The sequence below is a fragment of the Diachasma alloeum genome, unplaced genomic scaffold (genome assembly GCF_001412515.2).
Source record: "Diachasma alloeum isolate Michigan unplaced genomic scaffold, Dall2.0 Dall_scaffold_00202, whole genome shotgun sequence".
NCBI lineage: Eukaryota > Metazoa > Arthropoda > Insecta > Hymenoptera > Braconidae > Diachasma > Diachasma alloeum.
This window is the reverse complement of record NW_021680367.1, coordinates 190,877-210,871: the sequence shown is the minus strand read 5'-3', so window position 1 is coordinate 210,871 and position 19,995 is coordinate 190,877. Positions and strand designations below refer to the sequence as shown.

General features: G+C 36.5%; 2 protein-coding genes across 2 annotated transcripts; one reads left to right on the top strand and one right to left on the bottom strand.

Annotated features, from left to right (window-relative positions):
* Positions 1-931: 931 nt before the first annotated feature.
* Positions 932-5,302, top strand: LOC107035914 (ribonuclease P protein subunit p38). The gene is made up of 5 exons (XM_015253561.1): positions 932-1,173; positions 1,266-1,316; positions 1,853-1,987; positions 2,947-3,163; positions 3,751-5,302. The coding sequence occupies exons 1-5, from the start codon at positions 1,064-1,066 to the stop codon at positions 4,324-4,326; spliced, it is 1,089 nt and encodes a 362-aa protein (XP_015109047.1). The 5' UTR covers positions 932-1,063; the 3' UTR covers positions 4,327-5,302.
* A 1,088-nt stretch (positions 5,303-6,390) lies between these two features.
* On the bottom strand, positions 6,391-8,386 carry LOC107035916 (vesicle transport protein SFT2C). The gene is made up of 3 exons (XM_015253564.1): positions 8,185-8,386; positions 7,956-8,107; positions 6,391-6,911 (listed from the first exon to the last, which is right to left on the bottom strand). Exons 1-3 carry the CDS (start codon positions 8,374-8,376, stop codon positions 6,641-6,643), a joined length of 615 nt encoding a protein of 204 aa, XP_015109050.1. The 5' UTR covers positions 8,377-8,386; the 3' UTR covers positions 6,391-6,640.
* Positions 8,387-19,995: the final 11,609 nt, after the last annotated feature.

Genomic DNA, 19,995 nt, shown 5'->3' with positions numbered 1-19,995 from the left:
AAATGACGGCCTTGTGACGGTCATGTGACGCACAAATTTTCCAACTACAAATGATTGTCACAAATCATTTGTAACAAAATTATTGTCAAACCATCTATATAGTTGCATAATGACGGTCATAACTAATTTCCAATTTGTGACGGTCATGAATAAAACAAAATAGTTTCATCTATATGGATGGAAAAAAAACGTGATTTCCATTTCAAAATGCGGATTAGGCCCGTACAAAAGGAATTCAACTGAAAATTGACCGATAAAAAAATAAAGTTTCATCTATAGGGGAGGATGGGGTNCGCACAAATTTTCCAACTACAAATGATTGTCACAAATCATTTGTAACCAAATTGTTGTCAAACCATCTATATAGTTGCATAATGACGGTCATAACTAATTTCCAATTTGTGACGGTCATGAATAAAACAAAATAGTTTCATCTATATGGATGGAAAAAAAACGTGATTTCCATTTCAAAATGCGGATTAGGCCCGTACAAAAGGAATTCAACTGAAAATTGACCGATAAAAAAATAAAGTTTCATCTATAGGGGAGGATGGGGTAAAATGGACACTAGACTTTTTTAAAATTATTTATAATTCCGAAACAAATTTATCAATTGAGCTCAGTTTAGGCTCGTCACAAAGAGAAAGAGTTGTTCTTTGTATTGAAAAAAAAATTATTGAATTTTATCAACATTTCAACCCCTTATTAACATTTTAAAAAAAGTCAAGTGTCCGTTTTACCCCACCCGCCCCTATAGATGAAAAATGACTGTCATTTTTTCTTGACAAGTTGCGACGGTCACGAAGGGGGAGGGGGAATGTGACAGCCGTCATATGACGGTCATGTGACCGTCATATGACGGGTCATGTGACGCATTTGCGTCTCTACTCAAAATACCCCCCAACGGTCCGCCCCAATAAATTCCGGCAAAAGCATGTCCACGTGGGGCCCCAGACCATAACCTCAATCTACTCCAAGTGATGTCAAAAGTGTTTTTCCGCCAGATTCTCAAGATCTAGCATTTTTCGTGATTATTACTCCATCAATTATCGGCAAAACAAGAATGGGGACTCCGAAAAATGCTAAAAACTTGAAAACCCCGCTCTCCACCATAAAAAAAGGTCTAGTGAAAGGATTGAGAAATATATTGGCTCATCCCCACGAATTCTGCTGGTATTTATCCATTGTTTTTATTTTATCAAGAGTTAATTTCATCAATGCTAGATTGACAATAACAATTGAACGAAATCAATGGTAATTTTCAGGCCTGTTGTGAGAGACGAGAGAGGAGAGGACTTGAAGAATATATTAAACGAGTGAGTTATCAGTCTTATTCCTGAATTTTCTAAACCCTAAACATCCCTGATTCATAAATCATTTCGTCGAAAAAATGTTTAATGATTGAAATCGAAATAACGATGAATAAATTTTTATTTATTTCTATTCCTATTTTTTTTGTTTAGAGAAAAATAGATTATTTTAGAGAATTTTCCAATCAGCAGAAAAGGTATCTTGATATCGCTCTCTCGGGTCATTTGCTACAGAGCAAGTCATCTAATTAACACAAAAAATTATACTCAATTTTAATAAATTTATTACTTAGTAATTTTTCAATTATTTTGAGAACAAGTTATTCTAAAACAAAATGTCAAGGGACCTTTTTTAAAGACTCATTTTTCTGATCGAAAATAACTATTGTTAATTGATAATTATCTATTCAATGACAGACTTGAGAGTAAAAATAGTGAATTAATTTTAGTAATTAATTCTCTAATGTACAAAAAGTTCCTTGACTTTCTTCACTAACACAATAAATCAATAATAACTAATAAACCAATTAATAATCCTGCAGATCGTTGCCGAATAGAACCGGTCATCCACGAGAAATATCTTGGGCTCAACTAAGAAAAATGTCGAAGGAAGAACGTGCAGCCTTGAAGAAAGAGATGAAATCGAAGAAAATGGAAAATAAAGAGGATGAAATCAAGTAAAAACCTTCATTTACGGATATCCAAGTACTTCGATTATTTTTTCTCCAGTGAAATGCTTTTCTATCAATTACAAAGCTTCCATTCGGAAGAAAAAATCGAGGTAACGTTCGAAAGATAATCCACTCGGGCTTTAATTGACAAAGTCTCTGGGTATTATAGAGACGATTGCAAAAGTTTATAATATGTGTTCAAGTCCATACTATTTTAATGAAGTACAAATTTTTTCGGGTTTTTCCAAATATTTCTTCTCTATTTTAAAAATGTGTTGATGTTGATGACCGAATTGACATTGCAGCCCAACATTTTATCAATATCACTTTTACAAATGCAAAAAAATTATCGATAAAAATCTGAAAAAATTAGTAATTTATTAAGGTAGTGTGTACTTGGATTTCGTCCATATTATACGAAATTAGGGCATACCACTGGGGAGAAAAAAATATAAATACATAAAAAATCAATATTTTTAAAATCCGTCTACAATTTTGTGTTGTGCATATTTCAACTGTATGTAACCCAAATTTCAGCTCAATCGGTCGAAAATTGAGGCACTAGGACGTTTTTGTAGATTTTAAAGATTAACTAATGAATAGATTGTGTTCTGGATACTTTATCGAGCAATTTAGCTATCTTGTGACATGAAGCAATCACTTAGTGTGAAATAATATAGTTCTAGCTGTAAAAAGTCATGGTAGAAACGTGACATTAAATTATATGTTCCTTTGATTGTTTATTGTTACTTTTATTATTTTCAAAAACAAATGAAAGTATAAAAAATACAATGAACCACTAGCTGAAGTATGCGCGCGCGAAGCGCACATTTCTTTTCTAGTGATTGAAAATGGTTGAAACTATAGTGTGGCCTGTACCAAATTGTAAAAGATACTTGGATATCCTGAATCATTTTATTCTTTTAAATATTCCATGACATCTTCATTCATCTTTTTTTCCCCAGTAATAAGATGTGCCTGGGGGTTAATGCAGTCACTCGAGCACTCGAGAGAGACTCCCTGGCCTCTGTCCTGGTAGATTCCAACGTGGAGCCTCTGATCATGATCAAACACGTGGTCACAATGTGTCAGAATAAAAATCTACCAGTGATTCTGGTCCCATTCCTGAAGAGTTCTACTTCCCAGAGACTTGGATTTGCTTCTGCAGCTCTAGGATTGAGGGTAAATGAAAGAATGTTCTCAAACGAGTCTTAATTTCATTGAAAATTAGCATGTTGATGATTTCCAAGTATCAAACATTTTGTGGGAAACACTTGAAGAAAGACTAGAGAAGAAAAATTTCGCTTAAATTTAATTAAATAGTACTGAAGTTTGTATTAATGCTTCAATACGATTTCTATTTGTTTGTCATTTTGATTATTCAATACTGAAATACAAGAATTGAATTGCAGAAGGGATTAACAACGACGTCGTCGCAACCCTCCAACTTCAAACTAAATATTTAAAAAAAATATTTTATTTTGCAAACATTTTAAATATTAAAAAAAAAAATTTAACAAAACATTTTGTTCGAAGTTAGAGGGTTGCCAACTTAAATATTTTTTTATTTAGCTTGACTTTATGAGAAATTTTCTCCTCCTAAAATGATCAAAATATGAGTGAAACTTTGTATCGTTAATGACTCGTTGTTGACTCAAACAACTTTCACATTTTCAATGTTTTTTCCTCTCAGTTAACACCTTTTTCTCATCTCATGTTCACACATGTCCACATAATTTTATCAGTTTAATTTTCATTCTGAATTGCAGAAATCATGGATTGAAGACAGAACTTCAGACTTTTATAAATTACACGCGAATATATCGAGTTTGGCTGAGGAATTACCGAAAACCAAAAATCCAATGCAATTATTTGATGATGATGATGATGATGATGATGAAGAAAAAATTCCATTGGAGACTAAAAATCAGCCGACCGCGATTTTTAAATTGTCCACAAGTGTTTATCTGCACAGAAAATCTGTTAATGAACGGGCTTTCGTACCCCCAGAGCCCCAAAAGCCTCCGAAGAATCCAGAAAAAGTATCTGACGAATTCATATCTCTGGGAGACGATGTAGACATGGAAGAGTTCAACGAGAAAGCCGCGGAGATCAGCAAAAGGGAGAGATACATTGATATTCATGAACCAAAACCGAAGAAGTTGAAGAAAAATCCTGGGAGATTTGAAAACGAGATGAAAAGTCATAAGAGTAAAGATGCAATTAAGAGGGATGAGACGATTTATTGTCCATTGAAAGTGAAGAGAGTCCAGGGGAATTCTCAACGTTTGAAGGCGACTAAAACTCCAAAAATGAAGAAGAAATCGAGTGCTGGAAAGAAGTGAAACTTGAAATCTAGTTAATTCATAGCTCTGATTTAATTTCGTACAGATTATTTCGTGGATATAAAAAAAATAATGGCTTTGAAGAAACATTTTGATGGAATTCTCTTCAAAAATGGTCTTTTGAATCTCTTCCAACAGTAGTTTAAATGAATACTTTGAATGAATAAATATCCTCTTCCTCCCTTTTAGAAGCGTGCATTAAGAAATAAATAAATGGAACGAAGGATGTCTGTATCTTTTCTTATTGTTCGGATTGAACAGCTGATTCCTGTCAAACTAAATAAACAGCCACATTTATTCAATTAAACAGCTCGTCTTCTAGTAACAATAAAAATAAGTTTTAATAATCCTCTTTTAAAAAAAGAATGTAACGTTTTTTGTCAGCAATCTATTCCGCTATGAATAAGTTAGGAATAATTCCTTAAACTCAAATACCATACTTGTTTTATATACTTATTATGTATGTATGTCTATGTATTTGTTACATTTATGATTTTTATTACATACATACATGGAATGTACGCATGTGGTTGCTTGGATGATAAAGTTTTTGTGTTGGGGTTTGTGTATGTGTTGGTGTTTTTTGAAATGAAGAAATGATATGCGCACAGCTAAAAATGGTGCCAAACGTTTTGGAAAAAGTTTGGTCGGTTTTGAGGTCCCTAGGGCATAGGGACTATGGGTGAGGCTGAAATTTGATTAAAAAATTAAATATTTCCAATGGATTTCCAACAAATAATAAGGAAAATTGATCGAGTAACTTGAAATTTCATGCCATATCAATTCACAATACAATCCTTTAAGCTATATAATAAAACATGAAAACAATAGGATATGATCCGTCATATCGTTCCCTACATCCTATTGTGACGTATTGTAATTAATACGTCGGTTATTTGTTTAATACAATGTGACGTATTATGAATAATATGTTACATTAAATTTATAATGTGGGACGATGAGAAAAGAAATATGATTTCTTTCTCATCGTGCAGGAGCAGAGCTCAGCACTCTCACGGTGCCATCTGAGTCCAGCTTCTCGGTAAAGAAGCTGTTTGACTGTTCTAGTTGTGTGTCAATGATGACACTTAATTGTCTTAGTGTTTCGGGACCGTGAGACTGCTTGCTCGGCAATTTTAGGTCTTCAGCATTTTACAAAGACTCTGCAAGGGCAGAGTACGATCGGGAGCGAAGTGGAGCGGATCTCCAAGCTCATAAGTCTAAGTCCGATCTCTTAATTACGCGTTTACCGAACCCATCAATAACACTGTCGTGTACCGTAGTTAGTAGTTGAGTTAAATATACCTGGCTTTTACCAATTAATCGTGTATTTATCTTCGGTACAATACCTTCCAATTCCCTTATCATTCCCAACTTGAGTGAATCCCACGCGACAGTTAGCCGGCCAACATAGGGTACGACGGCCCTAGGAAAGGAAAGCTTATTTCTACTTGTGGCTAGTCCCAGGGACTAGACACATGTTAGATCACCCAGGATTAATGCGGTAGGTGATCTAACTCAAACGTCACACTATTAAAATTTTCATTATTCTCAAAAATGAGTCACCATAAAAATTGTTTGAAAAAACGTTACATTCGTTTTCTTTAAGAGGATCAATCTCTGTAATATATGAACCGTCCTTTACCAAACCTAAATGATGATAATTTAACTCAACTTGAGAGCCCTGCATTACATGCGTGAGCCCTTTCCCTAGTTGAAGAAAACGTGAATGAGAATTTCAGTAAAACTCCTTCGTTTTACAGAAAAATATTAGATCTTCCTTGAACTCCACGACATTTTCTACACAAAATTTCTCTTGGAATTGTCCTATTACTGTTATTGAAAGGAATTGCTTCATTGTTGTTAACCAATAAAAATTTTTAAACTAGTTATGTTTGAAAAAACGTAATGTGAAAATTTCTTATGAACTCCACGTTCAAAATATAAACAAACTAATCGAGAGAAATTTTCGCTTTCTCTAATCCATCACCATCTCATTAAAAAATCAGTCACTACTAAATTCTCACCTGTGAATTAATGAACAAATTAATGTAAAAGACAAGATTAAATAATTATACATTTATTATCAATCAAAAATTGTACATTCACGTGGAAGAACAGATATTAAAAGCAAAACTCTCGATTTTCGTGGGATTTATGTACATATTTGGTCTCAACTCAATCACCGATAAATTTTTAATCCTTAATTTATCTATATTAATTACCCATAGACATTCTACGAGCGTGATGTAGTTTCTGGCCAGTCTTTTATCAGTTCTAGGCATGAGCTTGAAGCGATTGCCCTGAGGAAATGTCATATGGGCAGAGTGGGACTGCCTGACGACCTGAATAATCTCCCGAAGAACATGAGTCCAGCAGTGCCACCTGGTATGTGACTAACTAGAAACGACAGGAGAGCTATTATCTGCAGGACTGCGCACAATACTGTCAGGGGGGTTGATTGCAGGTGAAGGGCGAAGTAGAGGGTTCCTGCGAGGGTTGCGAAGTAAGATAACGTGAAGCATCTTCTCTCGGGGGTTAACAATGATTTCAGGTAGCTGATGGGTCCCCACAGGAAACAAAAACTGAGGAAAAGAGAAAATAATAGACATTCCAGCAGTGTCGATGCCCATTCATCATGCCCTTTTTCCTGTCAGATTTTATGTCCATTTTTTGTCGAATAAGAATGTTGATTGATTGAGAATAAACAAAATAATAATTTATCTGCAATCAGGAGTAATTATTTTCTACAGAAAAATTTATAAATATTATATTATTAATATGTATATTAGAAATGATGAATGGACAGTTGTTACTTAAGTCGTAAGGGTCTCGGGAGTCAGAATAAGATTTAATAAGGTTACGAGGGTCAAAATCCCGTATTTGATTATAAGTCTATTTGATGTTCCAAGGAGGAGTGACGAACAATTATTTTGATATTAATATTATTTGTTCAAAGTGAAAAAAATTTTCTATAATTTGATCTTAAGGCCCGGGTGTACTATCTTTGGAACGTTATCTCGATGGTTTTCTTCATCTAATTTATATTCTTAATAAGTTGAATAAGAAGAAATTGAAAAATGTATCTGATTTACGGTGACAAATCGCGGTCTGTCACCCAATATCATGCAGGGGGAAGACTGATTTCGTAAATCTTTTCCCACACTGCACAGAGACATTTATTACGGAAAAGGCTCTTTGAAAAAAGTTGTAATATTTTGGAGAATTTTTTAATCACACTTTTATCACATAAAAATTATGACTACATACCACTGTTTTGAAAATTGAGATACCTAGCTGTCACTTCCCATGAGGAGTTAGTGTTTTGTTATCCACCATGGAAAATGACAGCTAATAGATAATTTGCCACAGCGAATCAGATATTTGTAATTTCCACTTTTTTCAACTCATTCTGAATCTCAAGTAAAAACGCTCTTTGAAAAAGTTCATAATTTTTCAAATTTTTGTTATCATTCTATCATAATTTTTGGGAATTTCTACATGATGTACCACTCAATTAACAATTTTGGATTACGAAAGATAAAAAAATCCAGATAACATTGGAAAGATAGTACACCCGGGTTTTAAAATTCTAGAACAACAGATAGATTAAAATCAAGAATATTTACCTCATCAAGAAGAAAACACTTCCCAGCGAATACAACAGTGCGAATTTACGTGCCTTCAACAGCAAAACGGGCACGTAAATAGCCGATAAACTAAAGCATATTATTCCCATGACAATACACATGACAAACCCAGTGAGACGTTGAAATCTGGTCTGCAAGGGATAACAAGATCATTCATTATCTCATTTGTTGACATTTCAATTTTTTTTAGGTTAAAGGCGGGACTCACCATACTGGGACAGCAGTCTCTCTGAGCATTTTGCATCCACCCTCCCTCCTGTCGCTCCTCTTCGCTCGATCGTCCCAGCCATCTGCCTATTGAGGGCTTTGGTATCGTCACTGATGGAATCGTCAATTTATATTGCTTTTCATTCTTATTGCTTAGTAAATATTCACTCAGTTCTTTATTGAGATCCGCCATTTTTGACACATCGTCGGTAGGGATGAGCGATGTTTGTCGATTAATCGAAAACATCGACTTTTCATGCCTAAACATCGATGTTTTTCATTCGATGTTTTGAACGGCCGATTAATCGATTTTCGATTCTTTTTTCCAAACATCGATGTTTCTCACCAAGCTCACAAAATTGTTAATTTTTTTGTCGAAGAATAATGTTGATCGGTTAAGAACCAACAAACTAATAATTTATCCGCAATCAGAAGTAATTATTTTCTACAGTATGAATGCTATGAATGATAAGTGAACAGAGTCACTTCAAAAGTCCAGTTGTTTATTAATTTTTAAATTAAAAAAAAATGCAATTTTTTTTCAATCGAATAAAACTCTTTATTCCCTGATTTTTCCATACTGCTCAACAAGCTTTTTATTGTAAATGAATAAACTCATGTATTGACAGTGGACCGTGGAGTATCTCCCCTCTAGCCCATATAAACTATTTCTCAGGGTGTGATCAAATAATTAAACTGAATGTTCATCGCCAACTTCGTATATTTAACAGGTGAAATTCTTGACAATGGTCTAAAGAAATATCGTGACAATTAATTAATCACGATCTTGGGTGGAACCAGGCACGTCAGCGCCAAGACTACAACGTGCAGAACTTCAAGAACGGAAGATACTGCTGATAGTTATAATGGATATAAGAGGGATCGCTTTTCGGACGATTTATGCAGAAAATACAACTATGACATCTGACCGTTACAAGGCGTTTTTTGAGGGCAATATTCCCAAATGGGCACAAGAACATCACATAACAAGTCCCCTTATTTTACACGATAACGCCAGGCCACATAAAACACGCATGGTTCGGTAGTTAGTTGACAATGAAGGTTGGGTAGAACTTTCCACCCACCATATTCTTCCGATATGAATCCTTGTGATTTTAGATGTTTTAATCACGTGAGAAGGGAATTGTCAGGCACTCATTACAACAGCGACGAGCAGTTGGATATTGAGTTAGAATAGAATAGAAAATGCGCGGCTGGTCACTTAAAGCGCCCAGAGTCATCTAAATCATACGATCTTTTGTAACATCCGCCTTAGTTTCGGTCAGTCACACAGCCCCAGCCCTGTGTTTCTCACTAGGCTAATAAGGCTGGTGACAGCCACTTGTTGTAAGTCCTCTGGTTCCAGGAAAGCCTGGCCCCAGATTTTATAGCGACGGAGTGCTAATAGGGGGCATTCACATAAAATGTGGATGACGCCCTCCTTATCGCCTCCGCACAGTCTGCAGTCTTCTTGTTCTGCAAGTTTCATCTTGAACAGATGAGCTCTGAGAGCTGTATGACCCGTAAGGAGCCCTACTGTTACCCTCCGATCCCCTCTGTGCAGCTCCAGAAGCTTTCTGGTCCTAACTCTTAGTTGCCCTCTCATAAGCAGTTTCGCTTGTCTGCAGGTCGCAACTTTCTCCCAACGCCTGACATGATCCCGCTGGAAATGATCTTTAATAAGAGTTTTTCCCACTGCGAAGGGCATGCCAAGCAGGCCGTGTGAGGGCACACTTTCTGTACCCTCCTTGGCCAGCTTATCTGCCTCTTCATTACCCAGAATCCCATGGTGACCTGGCACCCAGGTTACGGTGACCCGGTTGTTTTTACCCAGTGTGTCCAATGCCTGCATGCATTCTCACACCACCTGTGACTCTGTAGTGGGTTTTTCCAGGGCGTGTATCGCCGCCTGGCTGTCACTGCAGATGAATATTTTCATCTTTTTTGTGTCTCTCGCGTTCAGATACTCTGCACACTTAAGTATGCCCAGCATCTCTGCTTGAAAGACGGTTGAATGATGGCCCAGCGGAAAACTCTCTCCGAAGCCATCTTTCAGACGGTAGATGCCTGCCCCAAAACTTTCATTGAAGCCAGAGCCGTCCGTAAACCAGTAGTCCTCTCTTGGTCCTGGTTTACGTTTCGAGTCTAGCCACTCCTGTCTGGGTGGTATACTCGTTCTGAAAGTTTTCCTGATCTGATACTTCCTAGGAATCCTATCCGTCTTACCTATGAAGGGTCGATCATTGATTAGGCTAAGCCTTGTATGGCCTTGGCCCGTCATCTTCCATTCTAGTTGGCACCTTAGTCTATATGCAGTTGTGGTAGCACAACTCACAACCCTAAGGTCGAGGGGTGGGATACTGAGTGCTATTTCTAGCGCCTCAGTAGGTGTCGATTTCATGGCTCCTGTTGCAGCCCTCAGGAAGGTTCCCTGTAGGCTTTTCAACAGGTTCCTTGTTTCCGTCTTACTCACCCTCGGCCACCAGACGACCGCAGCGTATAACAGTTTCGGAAGTAGAACTATTTGGTAGAGCCAGAGCATCATTTTAGGATTGAGTCCCCATGTCCTGCCCACAGCTCTCCTGCATGCCCACATAGAGGCAAACACTTTATTTCTCTGAGTACAGATATGTTCTTTCCAGCTGAGTTTATTATCCAGGAGGACACCCAGATATTTCACTCTGCTGGTGTAGTTAATCTCCGAGCCATTTAGCTTCAGAGGTTGGATCTTTTCCAGTTTATAATTTCTGGTGAAAACCAGGATTGTTGTTTTGGCTGGATTTACCGATAGGCCAGTTACCCTGCACCAGTCCTCAATGATATTGAAGGCTGTTGCCATCAGGTCCCTTAGCACCCTCAGAAATCCGCCTTTCACAACAACTGCCACATCATCGGCGAAACCGATGACGTGGAAGCCGGCCTCACTTAGTTGATTTAGAAGTCCATCGACAACCAGGTTCCATAGCAGGGACGAGAGAACTCCCCCCTGCGGACAGCCCCTAGTCGGACGTCCCTCCTCATTACAACAGCAACGAGCAGTTGGATATTGAGTTGCATAGGATTATTTCTATTTTGAATGAAAATGGGACTCTACATGGTGTTTGAGAATTACCAGCAGTCTGGGAGCCCGTCGTCAGTAATGGAGGAGATTACCGAGTAATATTATGAAAGTATCATTGTTTGTCGGTTATCGCTTGTTAAGATATAGAAAATAAAAAGTGTGATACCAGAAGTAGGATGACCTAACATTACTAATTTTGAATTTTCATTTTTGAGTGATTTGTCACATTTATATTCTCTCATGCGCACTTCTATCAATAATTATTCATTTTTATTTGTTATTATTGTTGTCGAATTCTTATATAGAGTTTTTGAAGAGTACTTTTAGCGTGGTTACAATTTTTCATTTCATTCTGTGCAAATTATTCCCAAAACGTGTAGAAGATGCGCTGAGTATTATTCTATGCGGGTGAAAGAGGGATGCTTCAAATTTTCAGTATATATATCCCCTCTTCCGCGGAGCAATATTTGCGCGGGATTCGTTGCATTGTCCCGTATCTCGAATAATAGTTGCAGTCGTGGGTATAACGTCTCCCCTGGTTTGAGTTCTAGTTGAACCTTAGTCGGAAATTGAACGGCACTCGTATTTTTCTCACCCCCCTAAAAATAAAAATAAGTTGTAAAACTTTAGTGACGAAATGTCGTGGCGAGAATGTTAATGAATGAAGTATTTTTCGGGGTATAAATTTGAAAAACCAGCTCTCATTATCGAAATTTTGTAATAGAATAAAATCAGGAAAAATCTCATGTCACAAAATACCAAACGGAAGTTGCACAGTTAGATTAGGCTCGTCGGCCTGGCGCAGTGGGTAAGGCCGTTGCCTCACGTGCACAAGGTTCCGAGTCCAAATCCCGGTCGGGTAGCATGGTGAGATCTAACCATTTTTAAAGTCTTAATCATCATCGCAATATACTCAACCCAGTCGAAGCGATGTAAAATAACAATTAAAAAACCGTCGGATTAGCGTTTTTTGCGTGAGATCGAGTCATGAGTGTGAGATGAAAACTGAAAAATCGTCAGAAATTATTGCTCACCGCGAGTATCGGACATCCGTCCTCAATGCCTAGACGCTCTTGTATAAGTTTGATGAAGATTCGGTCATCTGTTCCGTTGTAGCAGATGGAGTGAGAACCCCGGTACATTTCTCCTGCAGTTTCATCATCAAAGTACAACAGTACATAACGGACCTGCATAGGAAAAGTAGAAGATAATGAAGCAATGAATAAACAAGTTCTCCAGTGAAATATATGGCGTTATAACGAGATACCTTACCATTATTGAAGTGTCTGTCGTTATGTTTTGAAGGTATTTAATCTTGTTGAACCAACCAATATCATTTGGTTCCAGACCCTCCCACCAAGAATTTTTGGGAATTGAAGCCTCTAGCGAAAGGGTAGTCCTATAGTACGAGACTATATTATGAGGCCCCTGGAATGAACCATATGAGATTGAAGATGACTCTAATTACTTACTGCGGATTATATTCATTTAGAATATTACACGGAGAGAAAATTTGGAAAAAAATTATCCAGAACATCTCGGCCAATTTTACTATACGAAAGGTAATTGTGGAGCGAAATGTTGGCAGTACCTATTTTAGATATTCTTCTCAATAATACGAATCTCGAATTTGCCAGATGAATCTACGTAACAACCAAATTCCGATAATACGTAACTCATAATAGTATATTGTGCATCAAGGAAGAACAGTCATGTTTTCCCGCCCGAGGTATACATGCTATTTTTTAACACGCCTGCAAAGGAAACTTCGTATTTTGCTCTTTGATGAGCGGAAGGAAAGTGGGTACTTTCTGCCCTAGGGTCGAAAATTGCATTTATTGTTTGAACAGAGAATACAATTTTTTTTTTGAAAAGATGAAATCTATTTTTGCAATAAAAATTTTCAATCTCGGCGCACGTTTCGCATGTTTGACACAAAAAAAAAATACGTTTTTAAAATAATTTTTAACAAATCATTTTTTCGGCACAAGTAAGACTTGTTTAAGAATTCTGCTGCTTTTCTTTCAGAGTACTATTTGAATACGTTAAATAGGGTTTTTTTCTTTGATCCTTAAATTTTTTACTACGCAACATATTCTGTCTCTTTTCCCATACATATTCCTTAAGCGCCACAAAATAAAAATTCGCAATCTTTATGCAAAATACATGTTATAGCCGTAGGGCTGAAGCTGTACTGACTATTTTTAAGTCCAAGCTCATTGTGATACTGTTACTCGATGTACTTGATTGTTATATATGTTAATAAAGACTTTTTAAATATTAATGTTATTTGAATACGTATTTTCAGGTTCCTCCCGTTATTACTTACGCTCACATCTGTCCCGCCCGGCAGGGCCTGACACGCAGATAGTACGAGGCACAAAAGAATCAGGAACTTCATATTTTACAGAAATGTTAAGAACTGATCAATTCCTGTCAACGTCCCCTTATACAGTTAGTGTAAGAAGTATTGGCCATCCCCTTATTTTATGAAAGAAAGTTTTTTTGTATATAACAATGTGGTTTTACGGGGAAATGAATTACACTATAATGATCTCTGAAAATTTCTCTATTGAAACAAATGAAAAGAATGTGTAAAAATCCCAAATGGTTATCATAAAATGGAACGCAAAAAAAACGTCACGAAAATTCCGCACAGAAATTATTGGCCCAGTTCTTTGTCGTTCTAGAAATATACACGAAAACCCGAGCCAATATTTTGTAAACATTCATTGTGAGGGGGGATGACTCATGAGGGTCTGTCTATGGTATAAATTGGGCCGGTCGATCGTCGTTTTCAGTGAAGAGTATATCAAAATGGGTAGAAAAGGGAAAGAAACGTCTAGAGAGGAGAGAAAAATAATTTTGCAGTTGCATAATCAGTGCAAGTCACAACGCGAAATTGCTGAAATAGTCGGAAGGCCTCGTACAACTGTGAGGAATGTGATTAATCGATTTTGTGAGCGTATAACATACGAAAACCAGCCGAGATCTGGACGACCACCAATACTCAGTGACTACGACAAACGTTTTCTCATTCGAAAAGTACGGAAAAATCCAAAAGTCAGTGCACCCCAGGCGGCCGCGGAAATTGAACATGATCTTGGGAAAGGTGTCTCCCCAAGTACTGTACGAAATGTTCTTCGTGAGGCTGGTTATCATGGTAGGATATCTCGGAAGAAATGTTGGATCGATGAAACAAATCGCAAAAAACGTTTAGAATTCGCGAAAAAATATAAAGACAAGTCCCTGGATTTTTGGCGTCGAGTGATTTTTGCTGATGAAAGTCAGTTTCACATTTTCACGACAAATAATAAGTGTCGAGTGTGGAGGAAAGCGAATACGGAATACAATAAAGAAAATCTCTGCCCGACGGTCAAGCACGGTGGTGGGTCTATGATGGTATGGGGGTGCATGAGTGCTATGGGAGTTGGAAATTTATTTTTCATTGATGGAATCATGAATCACAAAGTGTATATTGATATCCTGAAGGAAAATCTTGGTGCTAGTGCTGAAAAAATGGGAATTAAGGATGATTTTATCTTCGTGCATGATAACGACCCAAAACATTCTGCTCATGCGACAAAACTTTGGATCCTTTATAATACACCAAAGTGCCTCCCGATTCCTCCACAATCACCAGACATCAACCCCATTGAACATCTGTGGGATTTGCTCAAGAAAGGAATACGTTCTCGCAAAATTTCCAATAAACAAGACTTGAAAATGGCTCTTCAGGAGGAATGGAAGAAAATCTCCCCTACGATAACAGAAAAGTTGGTAAATTCTATGCCCAGACGACTTCAGGCAATTGTTAATGCTAATGGCAATGCAACAAAGTATTAACGTTTGTAAAAATTAAACATTTATATTGATCTTCTGCAAGTGGGCCAATAGTTCTTGTGCATGAATTTTGTATTTTTTTTTGTCTTCAATTTTTTGAACAGCCTAGTAGAACTTTTTTTGAATTATATTCATATAATTCTATAGAGGAATGTTCGAAAAACACGATGGTATTTTTTATTTTTCCATGAAAGCACACTGTTCTATGAAAAAAAGATCTTCTTTCCGTAAATGAGAGGATGGCCAATACTTCTTACACTGACTGTATATCATCAAAAATCACGCTTTACCAGATACGGATCCTCTCTACGAATGATCCACGTGGAAGTATACGTAATAGCTGCGGCCGAAAGTACTTGAGAAAAGTCACAAAACACAATTCATAATTAACGCTAAGCGTTAATAGTTTCACTATCAGGTCACACTTGGACGATTAGATAATGGGACTAGATTGTTTTGTTTTTCTGTTAACGATTTTCTTTCTTAAAATATTGAAAACGTTTAACTAACATATCGTAAGGAAAATCCTTTGTCTTTTATCTTGTCACACTGACAATTATTTATTTAGTTATTATGGCTGTGTGGCCCGGTTTTGCTCGGGCAGAATAATATAAAATTAAATACCAGGATTTTTTGAGAATTTCTGCAATAAAAAAACACCTCAATGTTTTCGACTTTTCTGGAATACTCGAGAATTTTCTCAATTTCTTCGGAAAACCCTGGAATTTTTTTGACTTCTCGGGTGTTAATTCTAGAAGTGTTGAAAACATTGGAGTGTTTTTTTGTAAATGTAGGAATTCCTAAAAATCCTGGTATTTAATTTTCTCTTAGTCCGCCCGCGGACGAAGCCGGGCCACAGAGCTAGTTTGAAATTAAATTGCTAAATTGGAACGAAAAAATTTTTTTTAGAAAACCCAAGAATGTCTTTGAATTTTCTACAAAATCCGAGAATTTGGCAATAGATTTATTATATTCAAGAAAATTATCGTTGATTTCTTTAATTCAGAATTGAAAAAAAAGTTTTTAAACTTCAGAATAAACTACAGCTTTGTGAATAGCATTGATTATTTTTGGTAATCGGATCTGGCCTTCCCTGGACCAATCAGAGTTCAGTGTTCAATAGCATGAAGTACTTCCCAATTAAAAAATGCAATTATTGTTTTTTTTTAATCTCGAAAAGCGACATTTCACGAGAGGGTGGAGGGGAAACGCATATATGCGGAGGCTTGAAATTTTTACTCAATAAGGGGAGAAGGTTCCAGAATCTATTCTAGCCACCCTTGCCCCTCCGCTTGCATGCGTTGTCTAAAAAAAATGAAATTGTTAACAAATCTGACCCTTGTTCCAAGTGAAATTTTTTATTTCGACATTTCTGGCGCCTCCGAGGGGGTCATTGGCATTAGAGGAGTCAATAAATACGAAATCAACATTGCAAAATAACTTTTTACGTTCCCAAATGAATTTCTATTTATTCCGAAACTTCTGAACCTAAAAAATCTCGCCGCACTTCTTCAAGTATACGATCCAGATTCCTCTTGATTTTTGTCAGATTTCTCCTAGGTCTTTCAAATTTATCATCATGTCGATTTACGCTGGTGCGGCGCGGCGCGGCGCTTACGACGCGCCCAACGGAGTGTTACATAAACTTTTGTTGATGCACACAGAAAACGTTGTGCAGATTATCTGCAATCTTATGCAGGTTTTACACATAAGCTCCGCGAACCTCCCACTATGTGTAAAGTCTGCATAGTTATGCATGAAATATGCATAAAGTATGCATGAAATCTGCTAGTAACCAATTGCAGATTATCTGCACTATTTATGCATGTTCCGCCCATAAGAGTTCCGCAGAAAAAAAAGCCAGTACTCACCGAAACTTTAACGAATTGCGACTTTAACAATTCGGAATTTCATAGAGAAAGCAAGAAAAAATTGTAAGTTCTAAATCAATAATTTAAGGGGATAATGGGACAAAATAGAACAGTAGAGGAAAGTGAAAGAGCGCTGTTTGTTGTATTAGTTTCGACTCTTCATCGCGCTGTGGGTAGCTAAGTTTCAGTTTGTCTCAGCCTCCCCTGTAAAAGGTAAATAAGTTGAAGAAAATAAGTACGCACGAAAAAATTTAGTAGAAAATCCTCGCAAATTTGCTAGACATTTCTTTTGAATTGTTAAATAGAAAATATTCTATTGATGCAGTTCCACATAAAAACGCAAGGTCAAAAAAGTCAATTACGGGGATTTTTTCGCTAATTTTTTTCTCCTGAGTGGTATGAGAGTTATTTCTCAGGTTGCATTTTAATGGTTTAAATGAGAACATTGCTGAAACTTGAAAAAGTAAGAATTCATTTTCTTCGTATATCCATCAAAAATGTCGTTTTTCATGTTTTTAGCTTAGAAATGCCCCTTGTACCACAGTTTTCATCCGATTTCAACTTTTTTTTTTTATGTTTGCTATACTCCAACGAACAAATCCAAGTATCCGTTTTGCTTTATATTTATCAGACAATGAGAAAATGATTTTTTTAGTTTCTATTTTTTTTCCTCTTTTTAGCAAATGCTAAAACTAGTTGTTTTTCGTTATTCCACGTTGTAATCATACGTAATCGAAATATTATAACAAAAAAAAAAATGGTGGGAAAACAACGAATTTTAGCATTTGCTAAAAAGAGGGGAAAAAAATTAGAAGTAAAAAAAAACATTTTCTCATTATCTAATAAATATAAAGTAAAACGGTGTTACGTGGGAGGTTTTCTACCTCCCGTAATTGAGTCACCGTCGACTCAAAAACTATTGCTCAACTAGCTACGGTCAGAGCTCACGCGGATTTCTCTCAAGATCTAACGTGACGCGACTAGGATAGGATTTGATTAGGTATTCTTCGTATAAAACAATCGAGCACCACTGTTACATTAATAATTGACAGTAGATTGAATAGATAGGTAAAGTATAAAATCAACTGTTAAATGGGTTCGGTTTCGACGCGGATCTACTATAGATTTTTGGCTAGGAGAGGACGTTCGTCCATCTTCAACTCCTGCCGTACTCTGTCCTATTCCNGTCAACTGTTTAACGGGTTCGGTTTTTACGCGGGTCTGCTATAGATTTTTGGTCAGGAGTGGACATCCGTCCTACTTTAACTCCTGCCGTACTCTGTCTTACTTTAGAGCTTTGGAGCCGTTGCTAGCTCGAAATGCTTAATAAGCATTCCCACGGTTTTTCGTAACTGACACAGCCATATGTCATCACTGACAATGGCTACAACAGTCAAACAGCTCCATCCCAAGAAGCTGGACTCAAGTGTCACCGTGGGACTGCTTATTCAGCCCAGACATTTTTGCCTTAATTTCATTATAAAATATTAACTAAACAAAATCGACGTGTCAATATCTCTACACGTCACNCCATGCATTTTCTTGAATTTTCTAAAAATTTCTTGAACATTTTAGAATTTTCTAAAAACTCCTTGAATTCTTTCGAAATTTCTAGAAACTCCCTGAAGTCCCTTGAATTTTCTAGAAAAATCTAGACCTGTAAGCTCAATTTCACAAAACGACTCCTCATAACGAAAACATAGACGTATCCTCATCAAAATTTCGCCCTTATGTGTAAATCATGCCAAATCTGTGCAGAAAGTACGCATAGATGTGCAGATAATCCGCATAAAAATTGTGTATTTCATGCATAGTTATGCGGATTATCCGCATAGCTATGCGTGATTCACGCACTATTAAAAAATCGATGTTTATGGTTCAAAGGCCTAAATTTTAATAGTTAATTTGACGAAAAAATTAATTTCTTAATACCCGGTATCGCTGCCACGATTTTGGTTCTGGATATAAACTGTTCCAAGGCGAAAAAGTTGCATTCGAATTTTCCCCGTTCCCTCCCATTGCCGCAGCACTTAGAAAATATTGATTCAAAATTGTTTTTTTTTACTCTTTTATGATCATCTTTCTCTCTACATTTCTTTTTTCCCTCTGATCTACACCGAATCTTAAAACTAGGATATTACAAAATTCTAATTAACTAGGGAAAGGACAATTTCATTCATGGCCCTCAAGTTAAGGATATCGTATAGGAAATCCTATAGCATTTTTTCATACGTGAATAGTTCGAGTGAATGGATCAAGATACGGAGAATCTTGGAAGTCATACAAAATCATTGGTTATTCCAGCGCTACTCCTCCCCTGGCGTCATTACCGTAATGATCTCTACGAATTGATTGTAAATTTTCGAGGAGGGTGAGGGGGGCAAAACATTTATTAATTTTAAATGACTTCGGCATGATTCATCTTTAAGACTTTAACGTGTTTTTGCGGAAATGATTTCGGAGAGTTTTGAAATCATTTAATTTCAGTGATTGTCATTATTCCAATAAGGTTCACCTTATTTCAACGTGATTTCCAATTGATTTCATCACCGAATGGCGTCATGATGTCGGGACTGAGTAGCCCCTCGGTTATTCGACTGCGAATTCCAGCTTGTCGAACGTTTCTTCGAAATGCCCTGACTTTTCCCGATTTTCCAGACTAAACTAATTTCATTCTCTGACAAAAGAAAGGTTCATACGGATGCAGCAAAACGATCATGAGGCTCAAGCGGTAAAAACTTTTTGTTATCATAGGCGATTAAATGAATAATAAAAAGTGACGTCACTGTTATTATACAATACACAAGGTGATGTAGAATACATTTTGCTCCATTAGCGGTTAGAAAGATGAGAGAATGTGATTTTTTTCCGTAATCATTAATAGGCCGTTAAAAAATAGTTTGGAAACCATTATCAATTTCAAAAGTAATAAAAAATTTTTTGTCATTAATCACTAATGTGATGGAAAAATTTATAAATAAATAAAATAAATAAATAAATAATAAAATAAATAAATAAGTAATCAATTTTTTTTTGT

What these genes read in the sequence shown, in the direction of transcription:
- LOC107035914 (XM_015253561.1), top strand. Translation starts at nt 1,064, where the DNA reads ATGGGGACTCCGAAAAATGCTAAAAACTTGAAAACCCCGCTCTCCACC. An exon ending in CATCCCCACGAATTCTGCTG is followed by an intron (nt 1,174 to 1,265) that starts GTATTTATCCAT and finishes GGTAATTTTCAG; the next exon opens with GCCTGTTGTGAGAGACGAGA. An exon ending in TTGAAGAATATATTAAACGA is followed by an intron (nt 1,317 to 1,852) that starts GTGAGTTATCAG and finishes ATAATCCTGCAG; the next exon opens with ATCGTTGCCGAATAGAACCG.
- LOC107035916 (XM_015253564.1), bottom strand. Translation starts at nt 8,376, where the DNA reads ATGGCGGATCTCAATAAAGAACTGAGTGAATATTTACTAAGCAATAAG. An exon ending in GAGACTGCTGTCCCAGTATG is followed by an intron (nt 8,108 to 8,184) that starts GTGAGTCCCGCC and finishes TATCCCTTGCAG; the next exon opens with ACCAGATTTCAACGTCTCAC. An exon ending in AGTGTTTTCTTCTTGATGAG is followed by an intron (nt 6,912 to 7,955) that starts GTAAATATTCTT and finishes TCTTTTCCTCAG; the next exon opens with TTTTTGTTTCCTGTGGGGAC.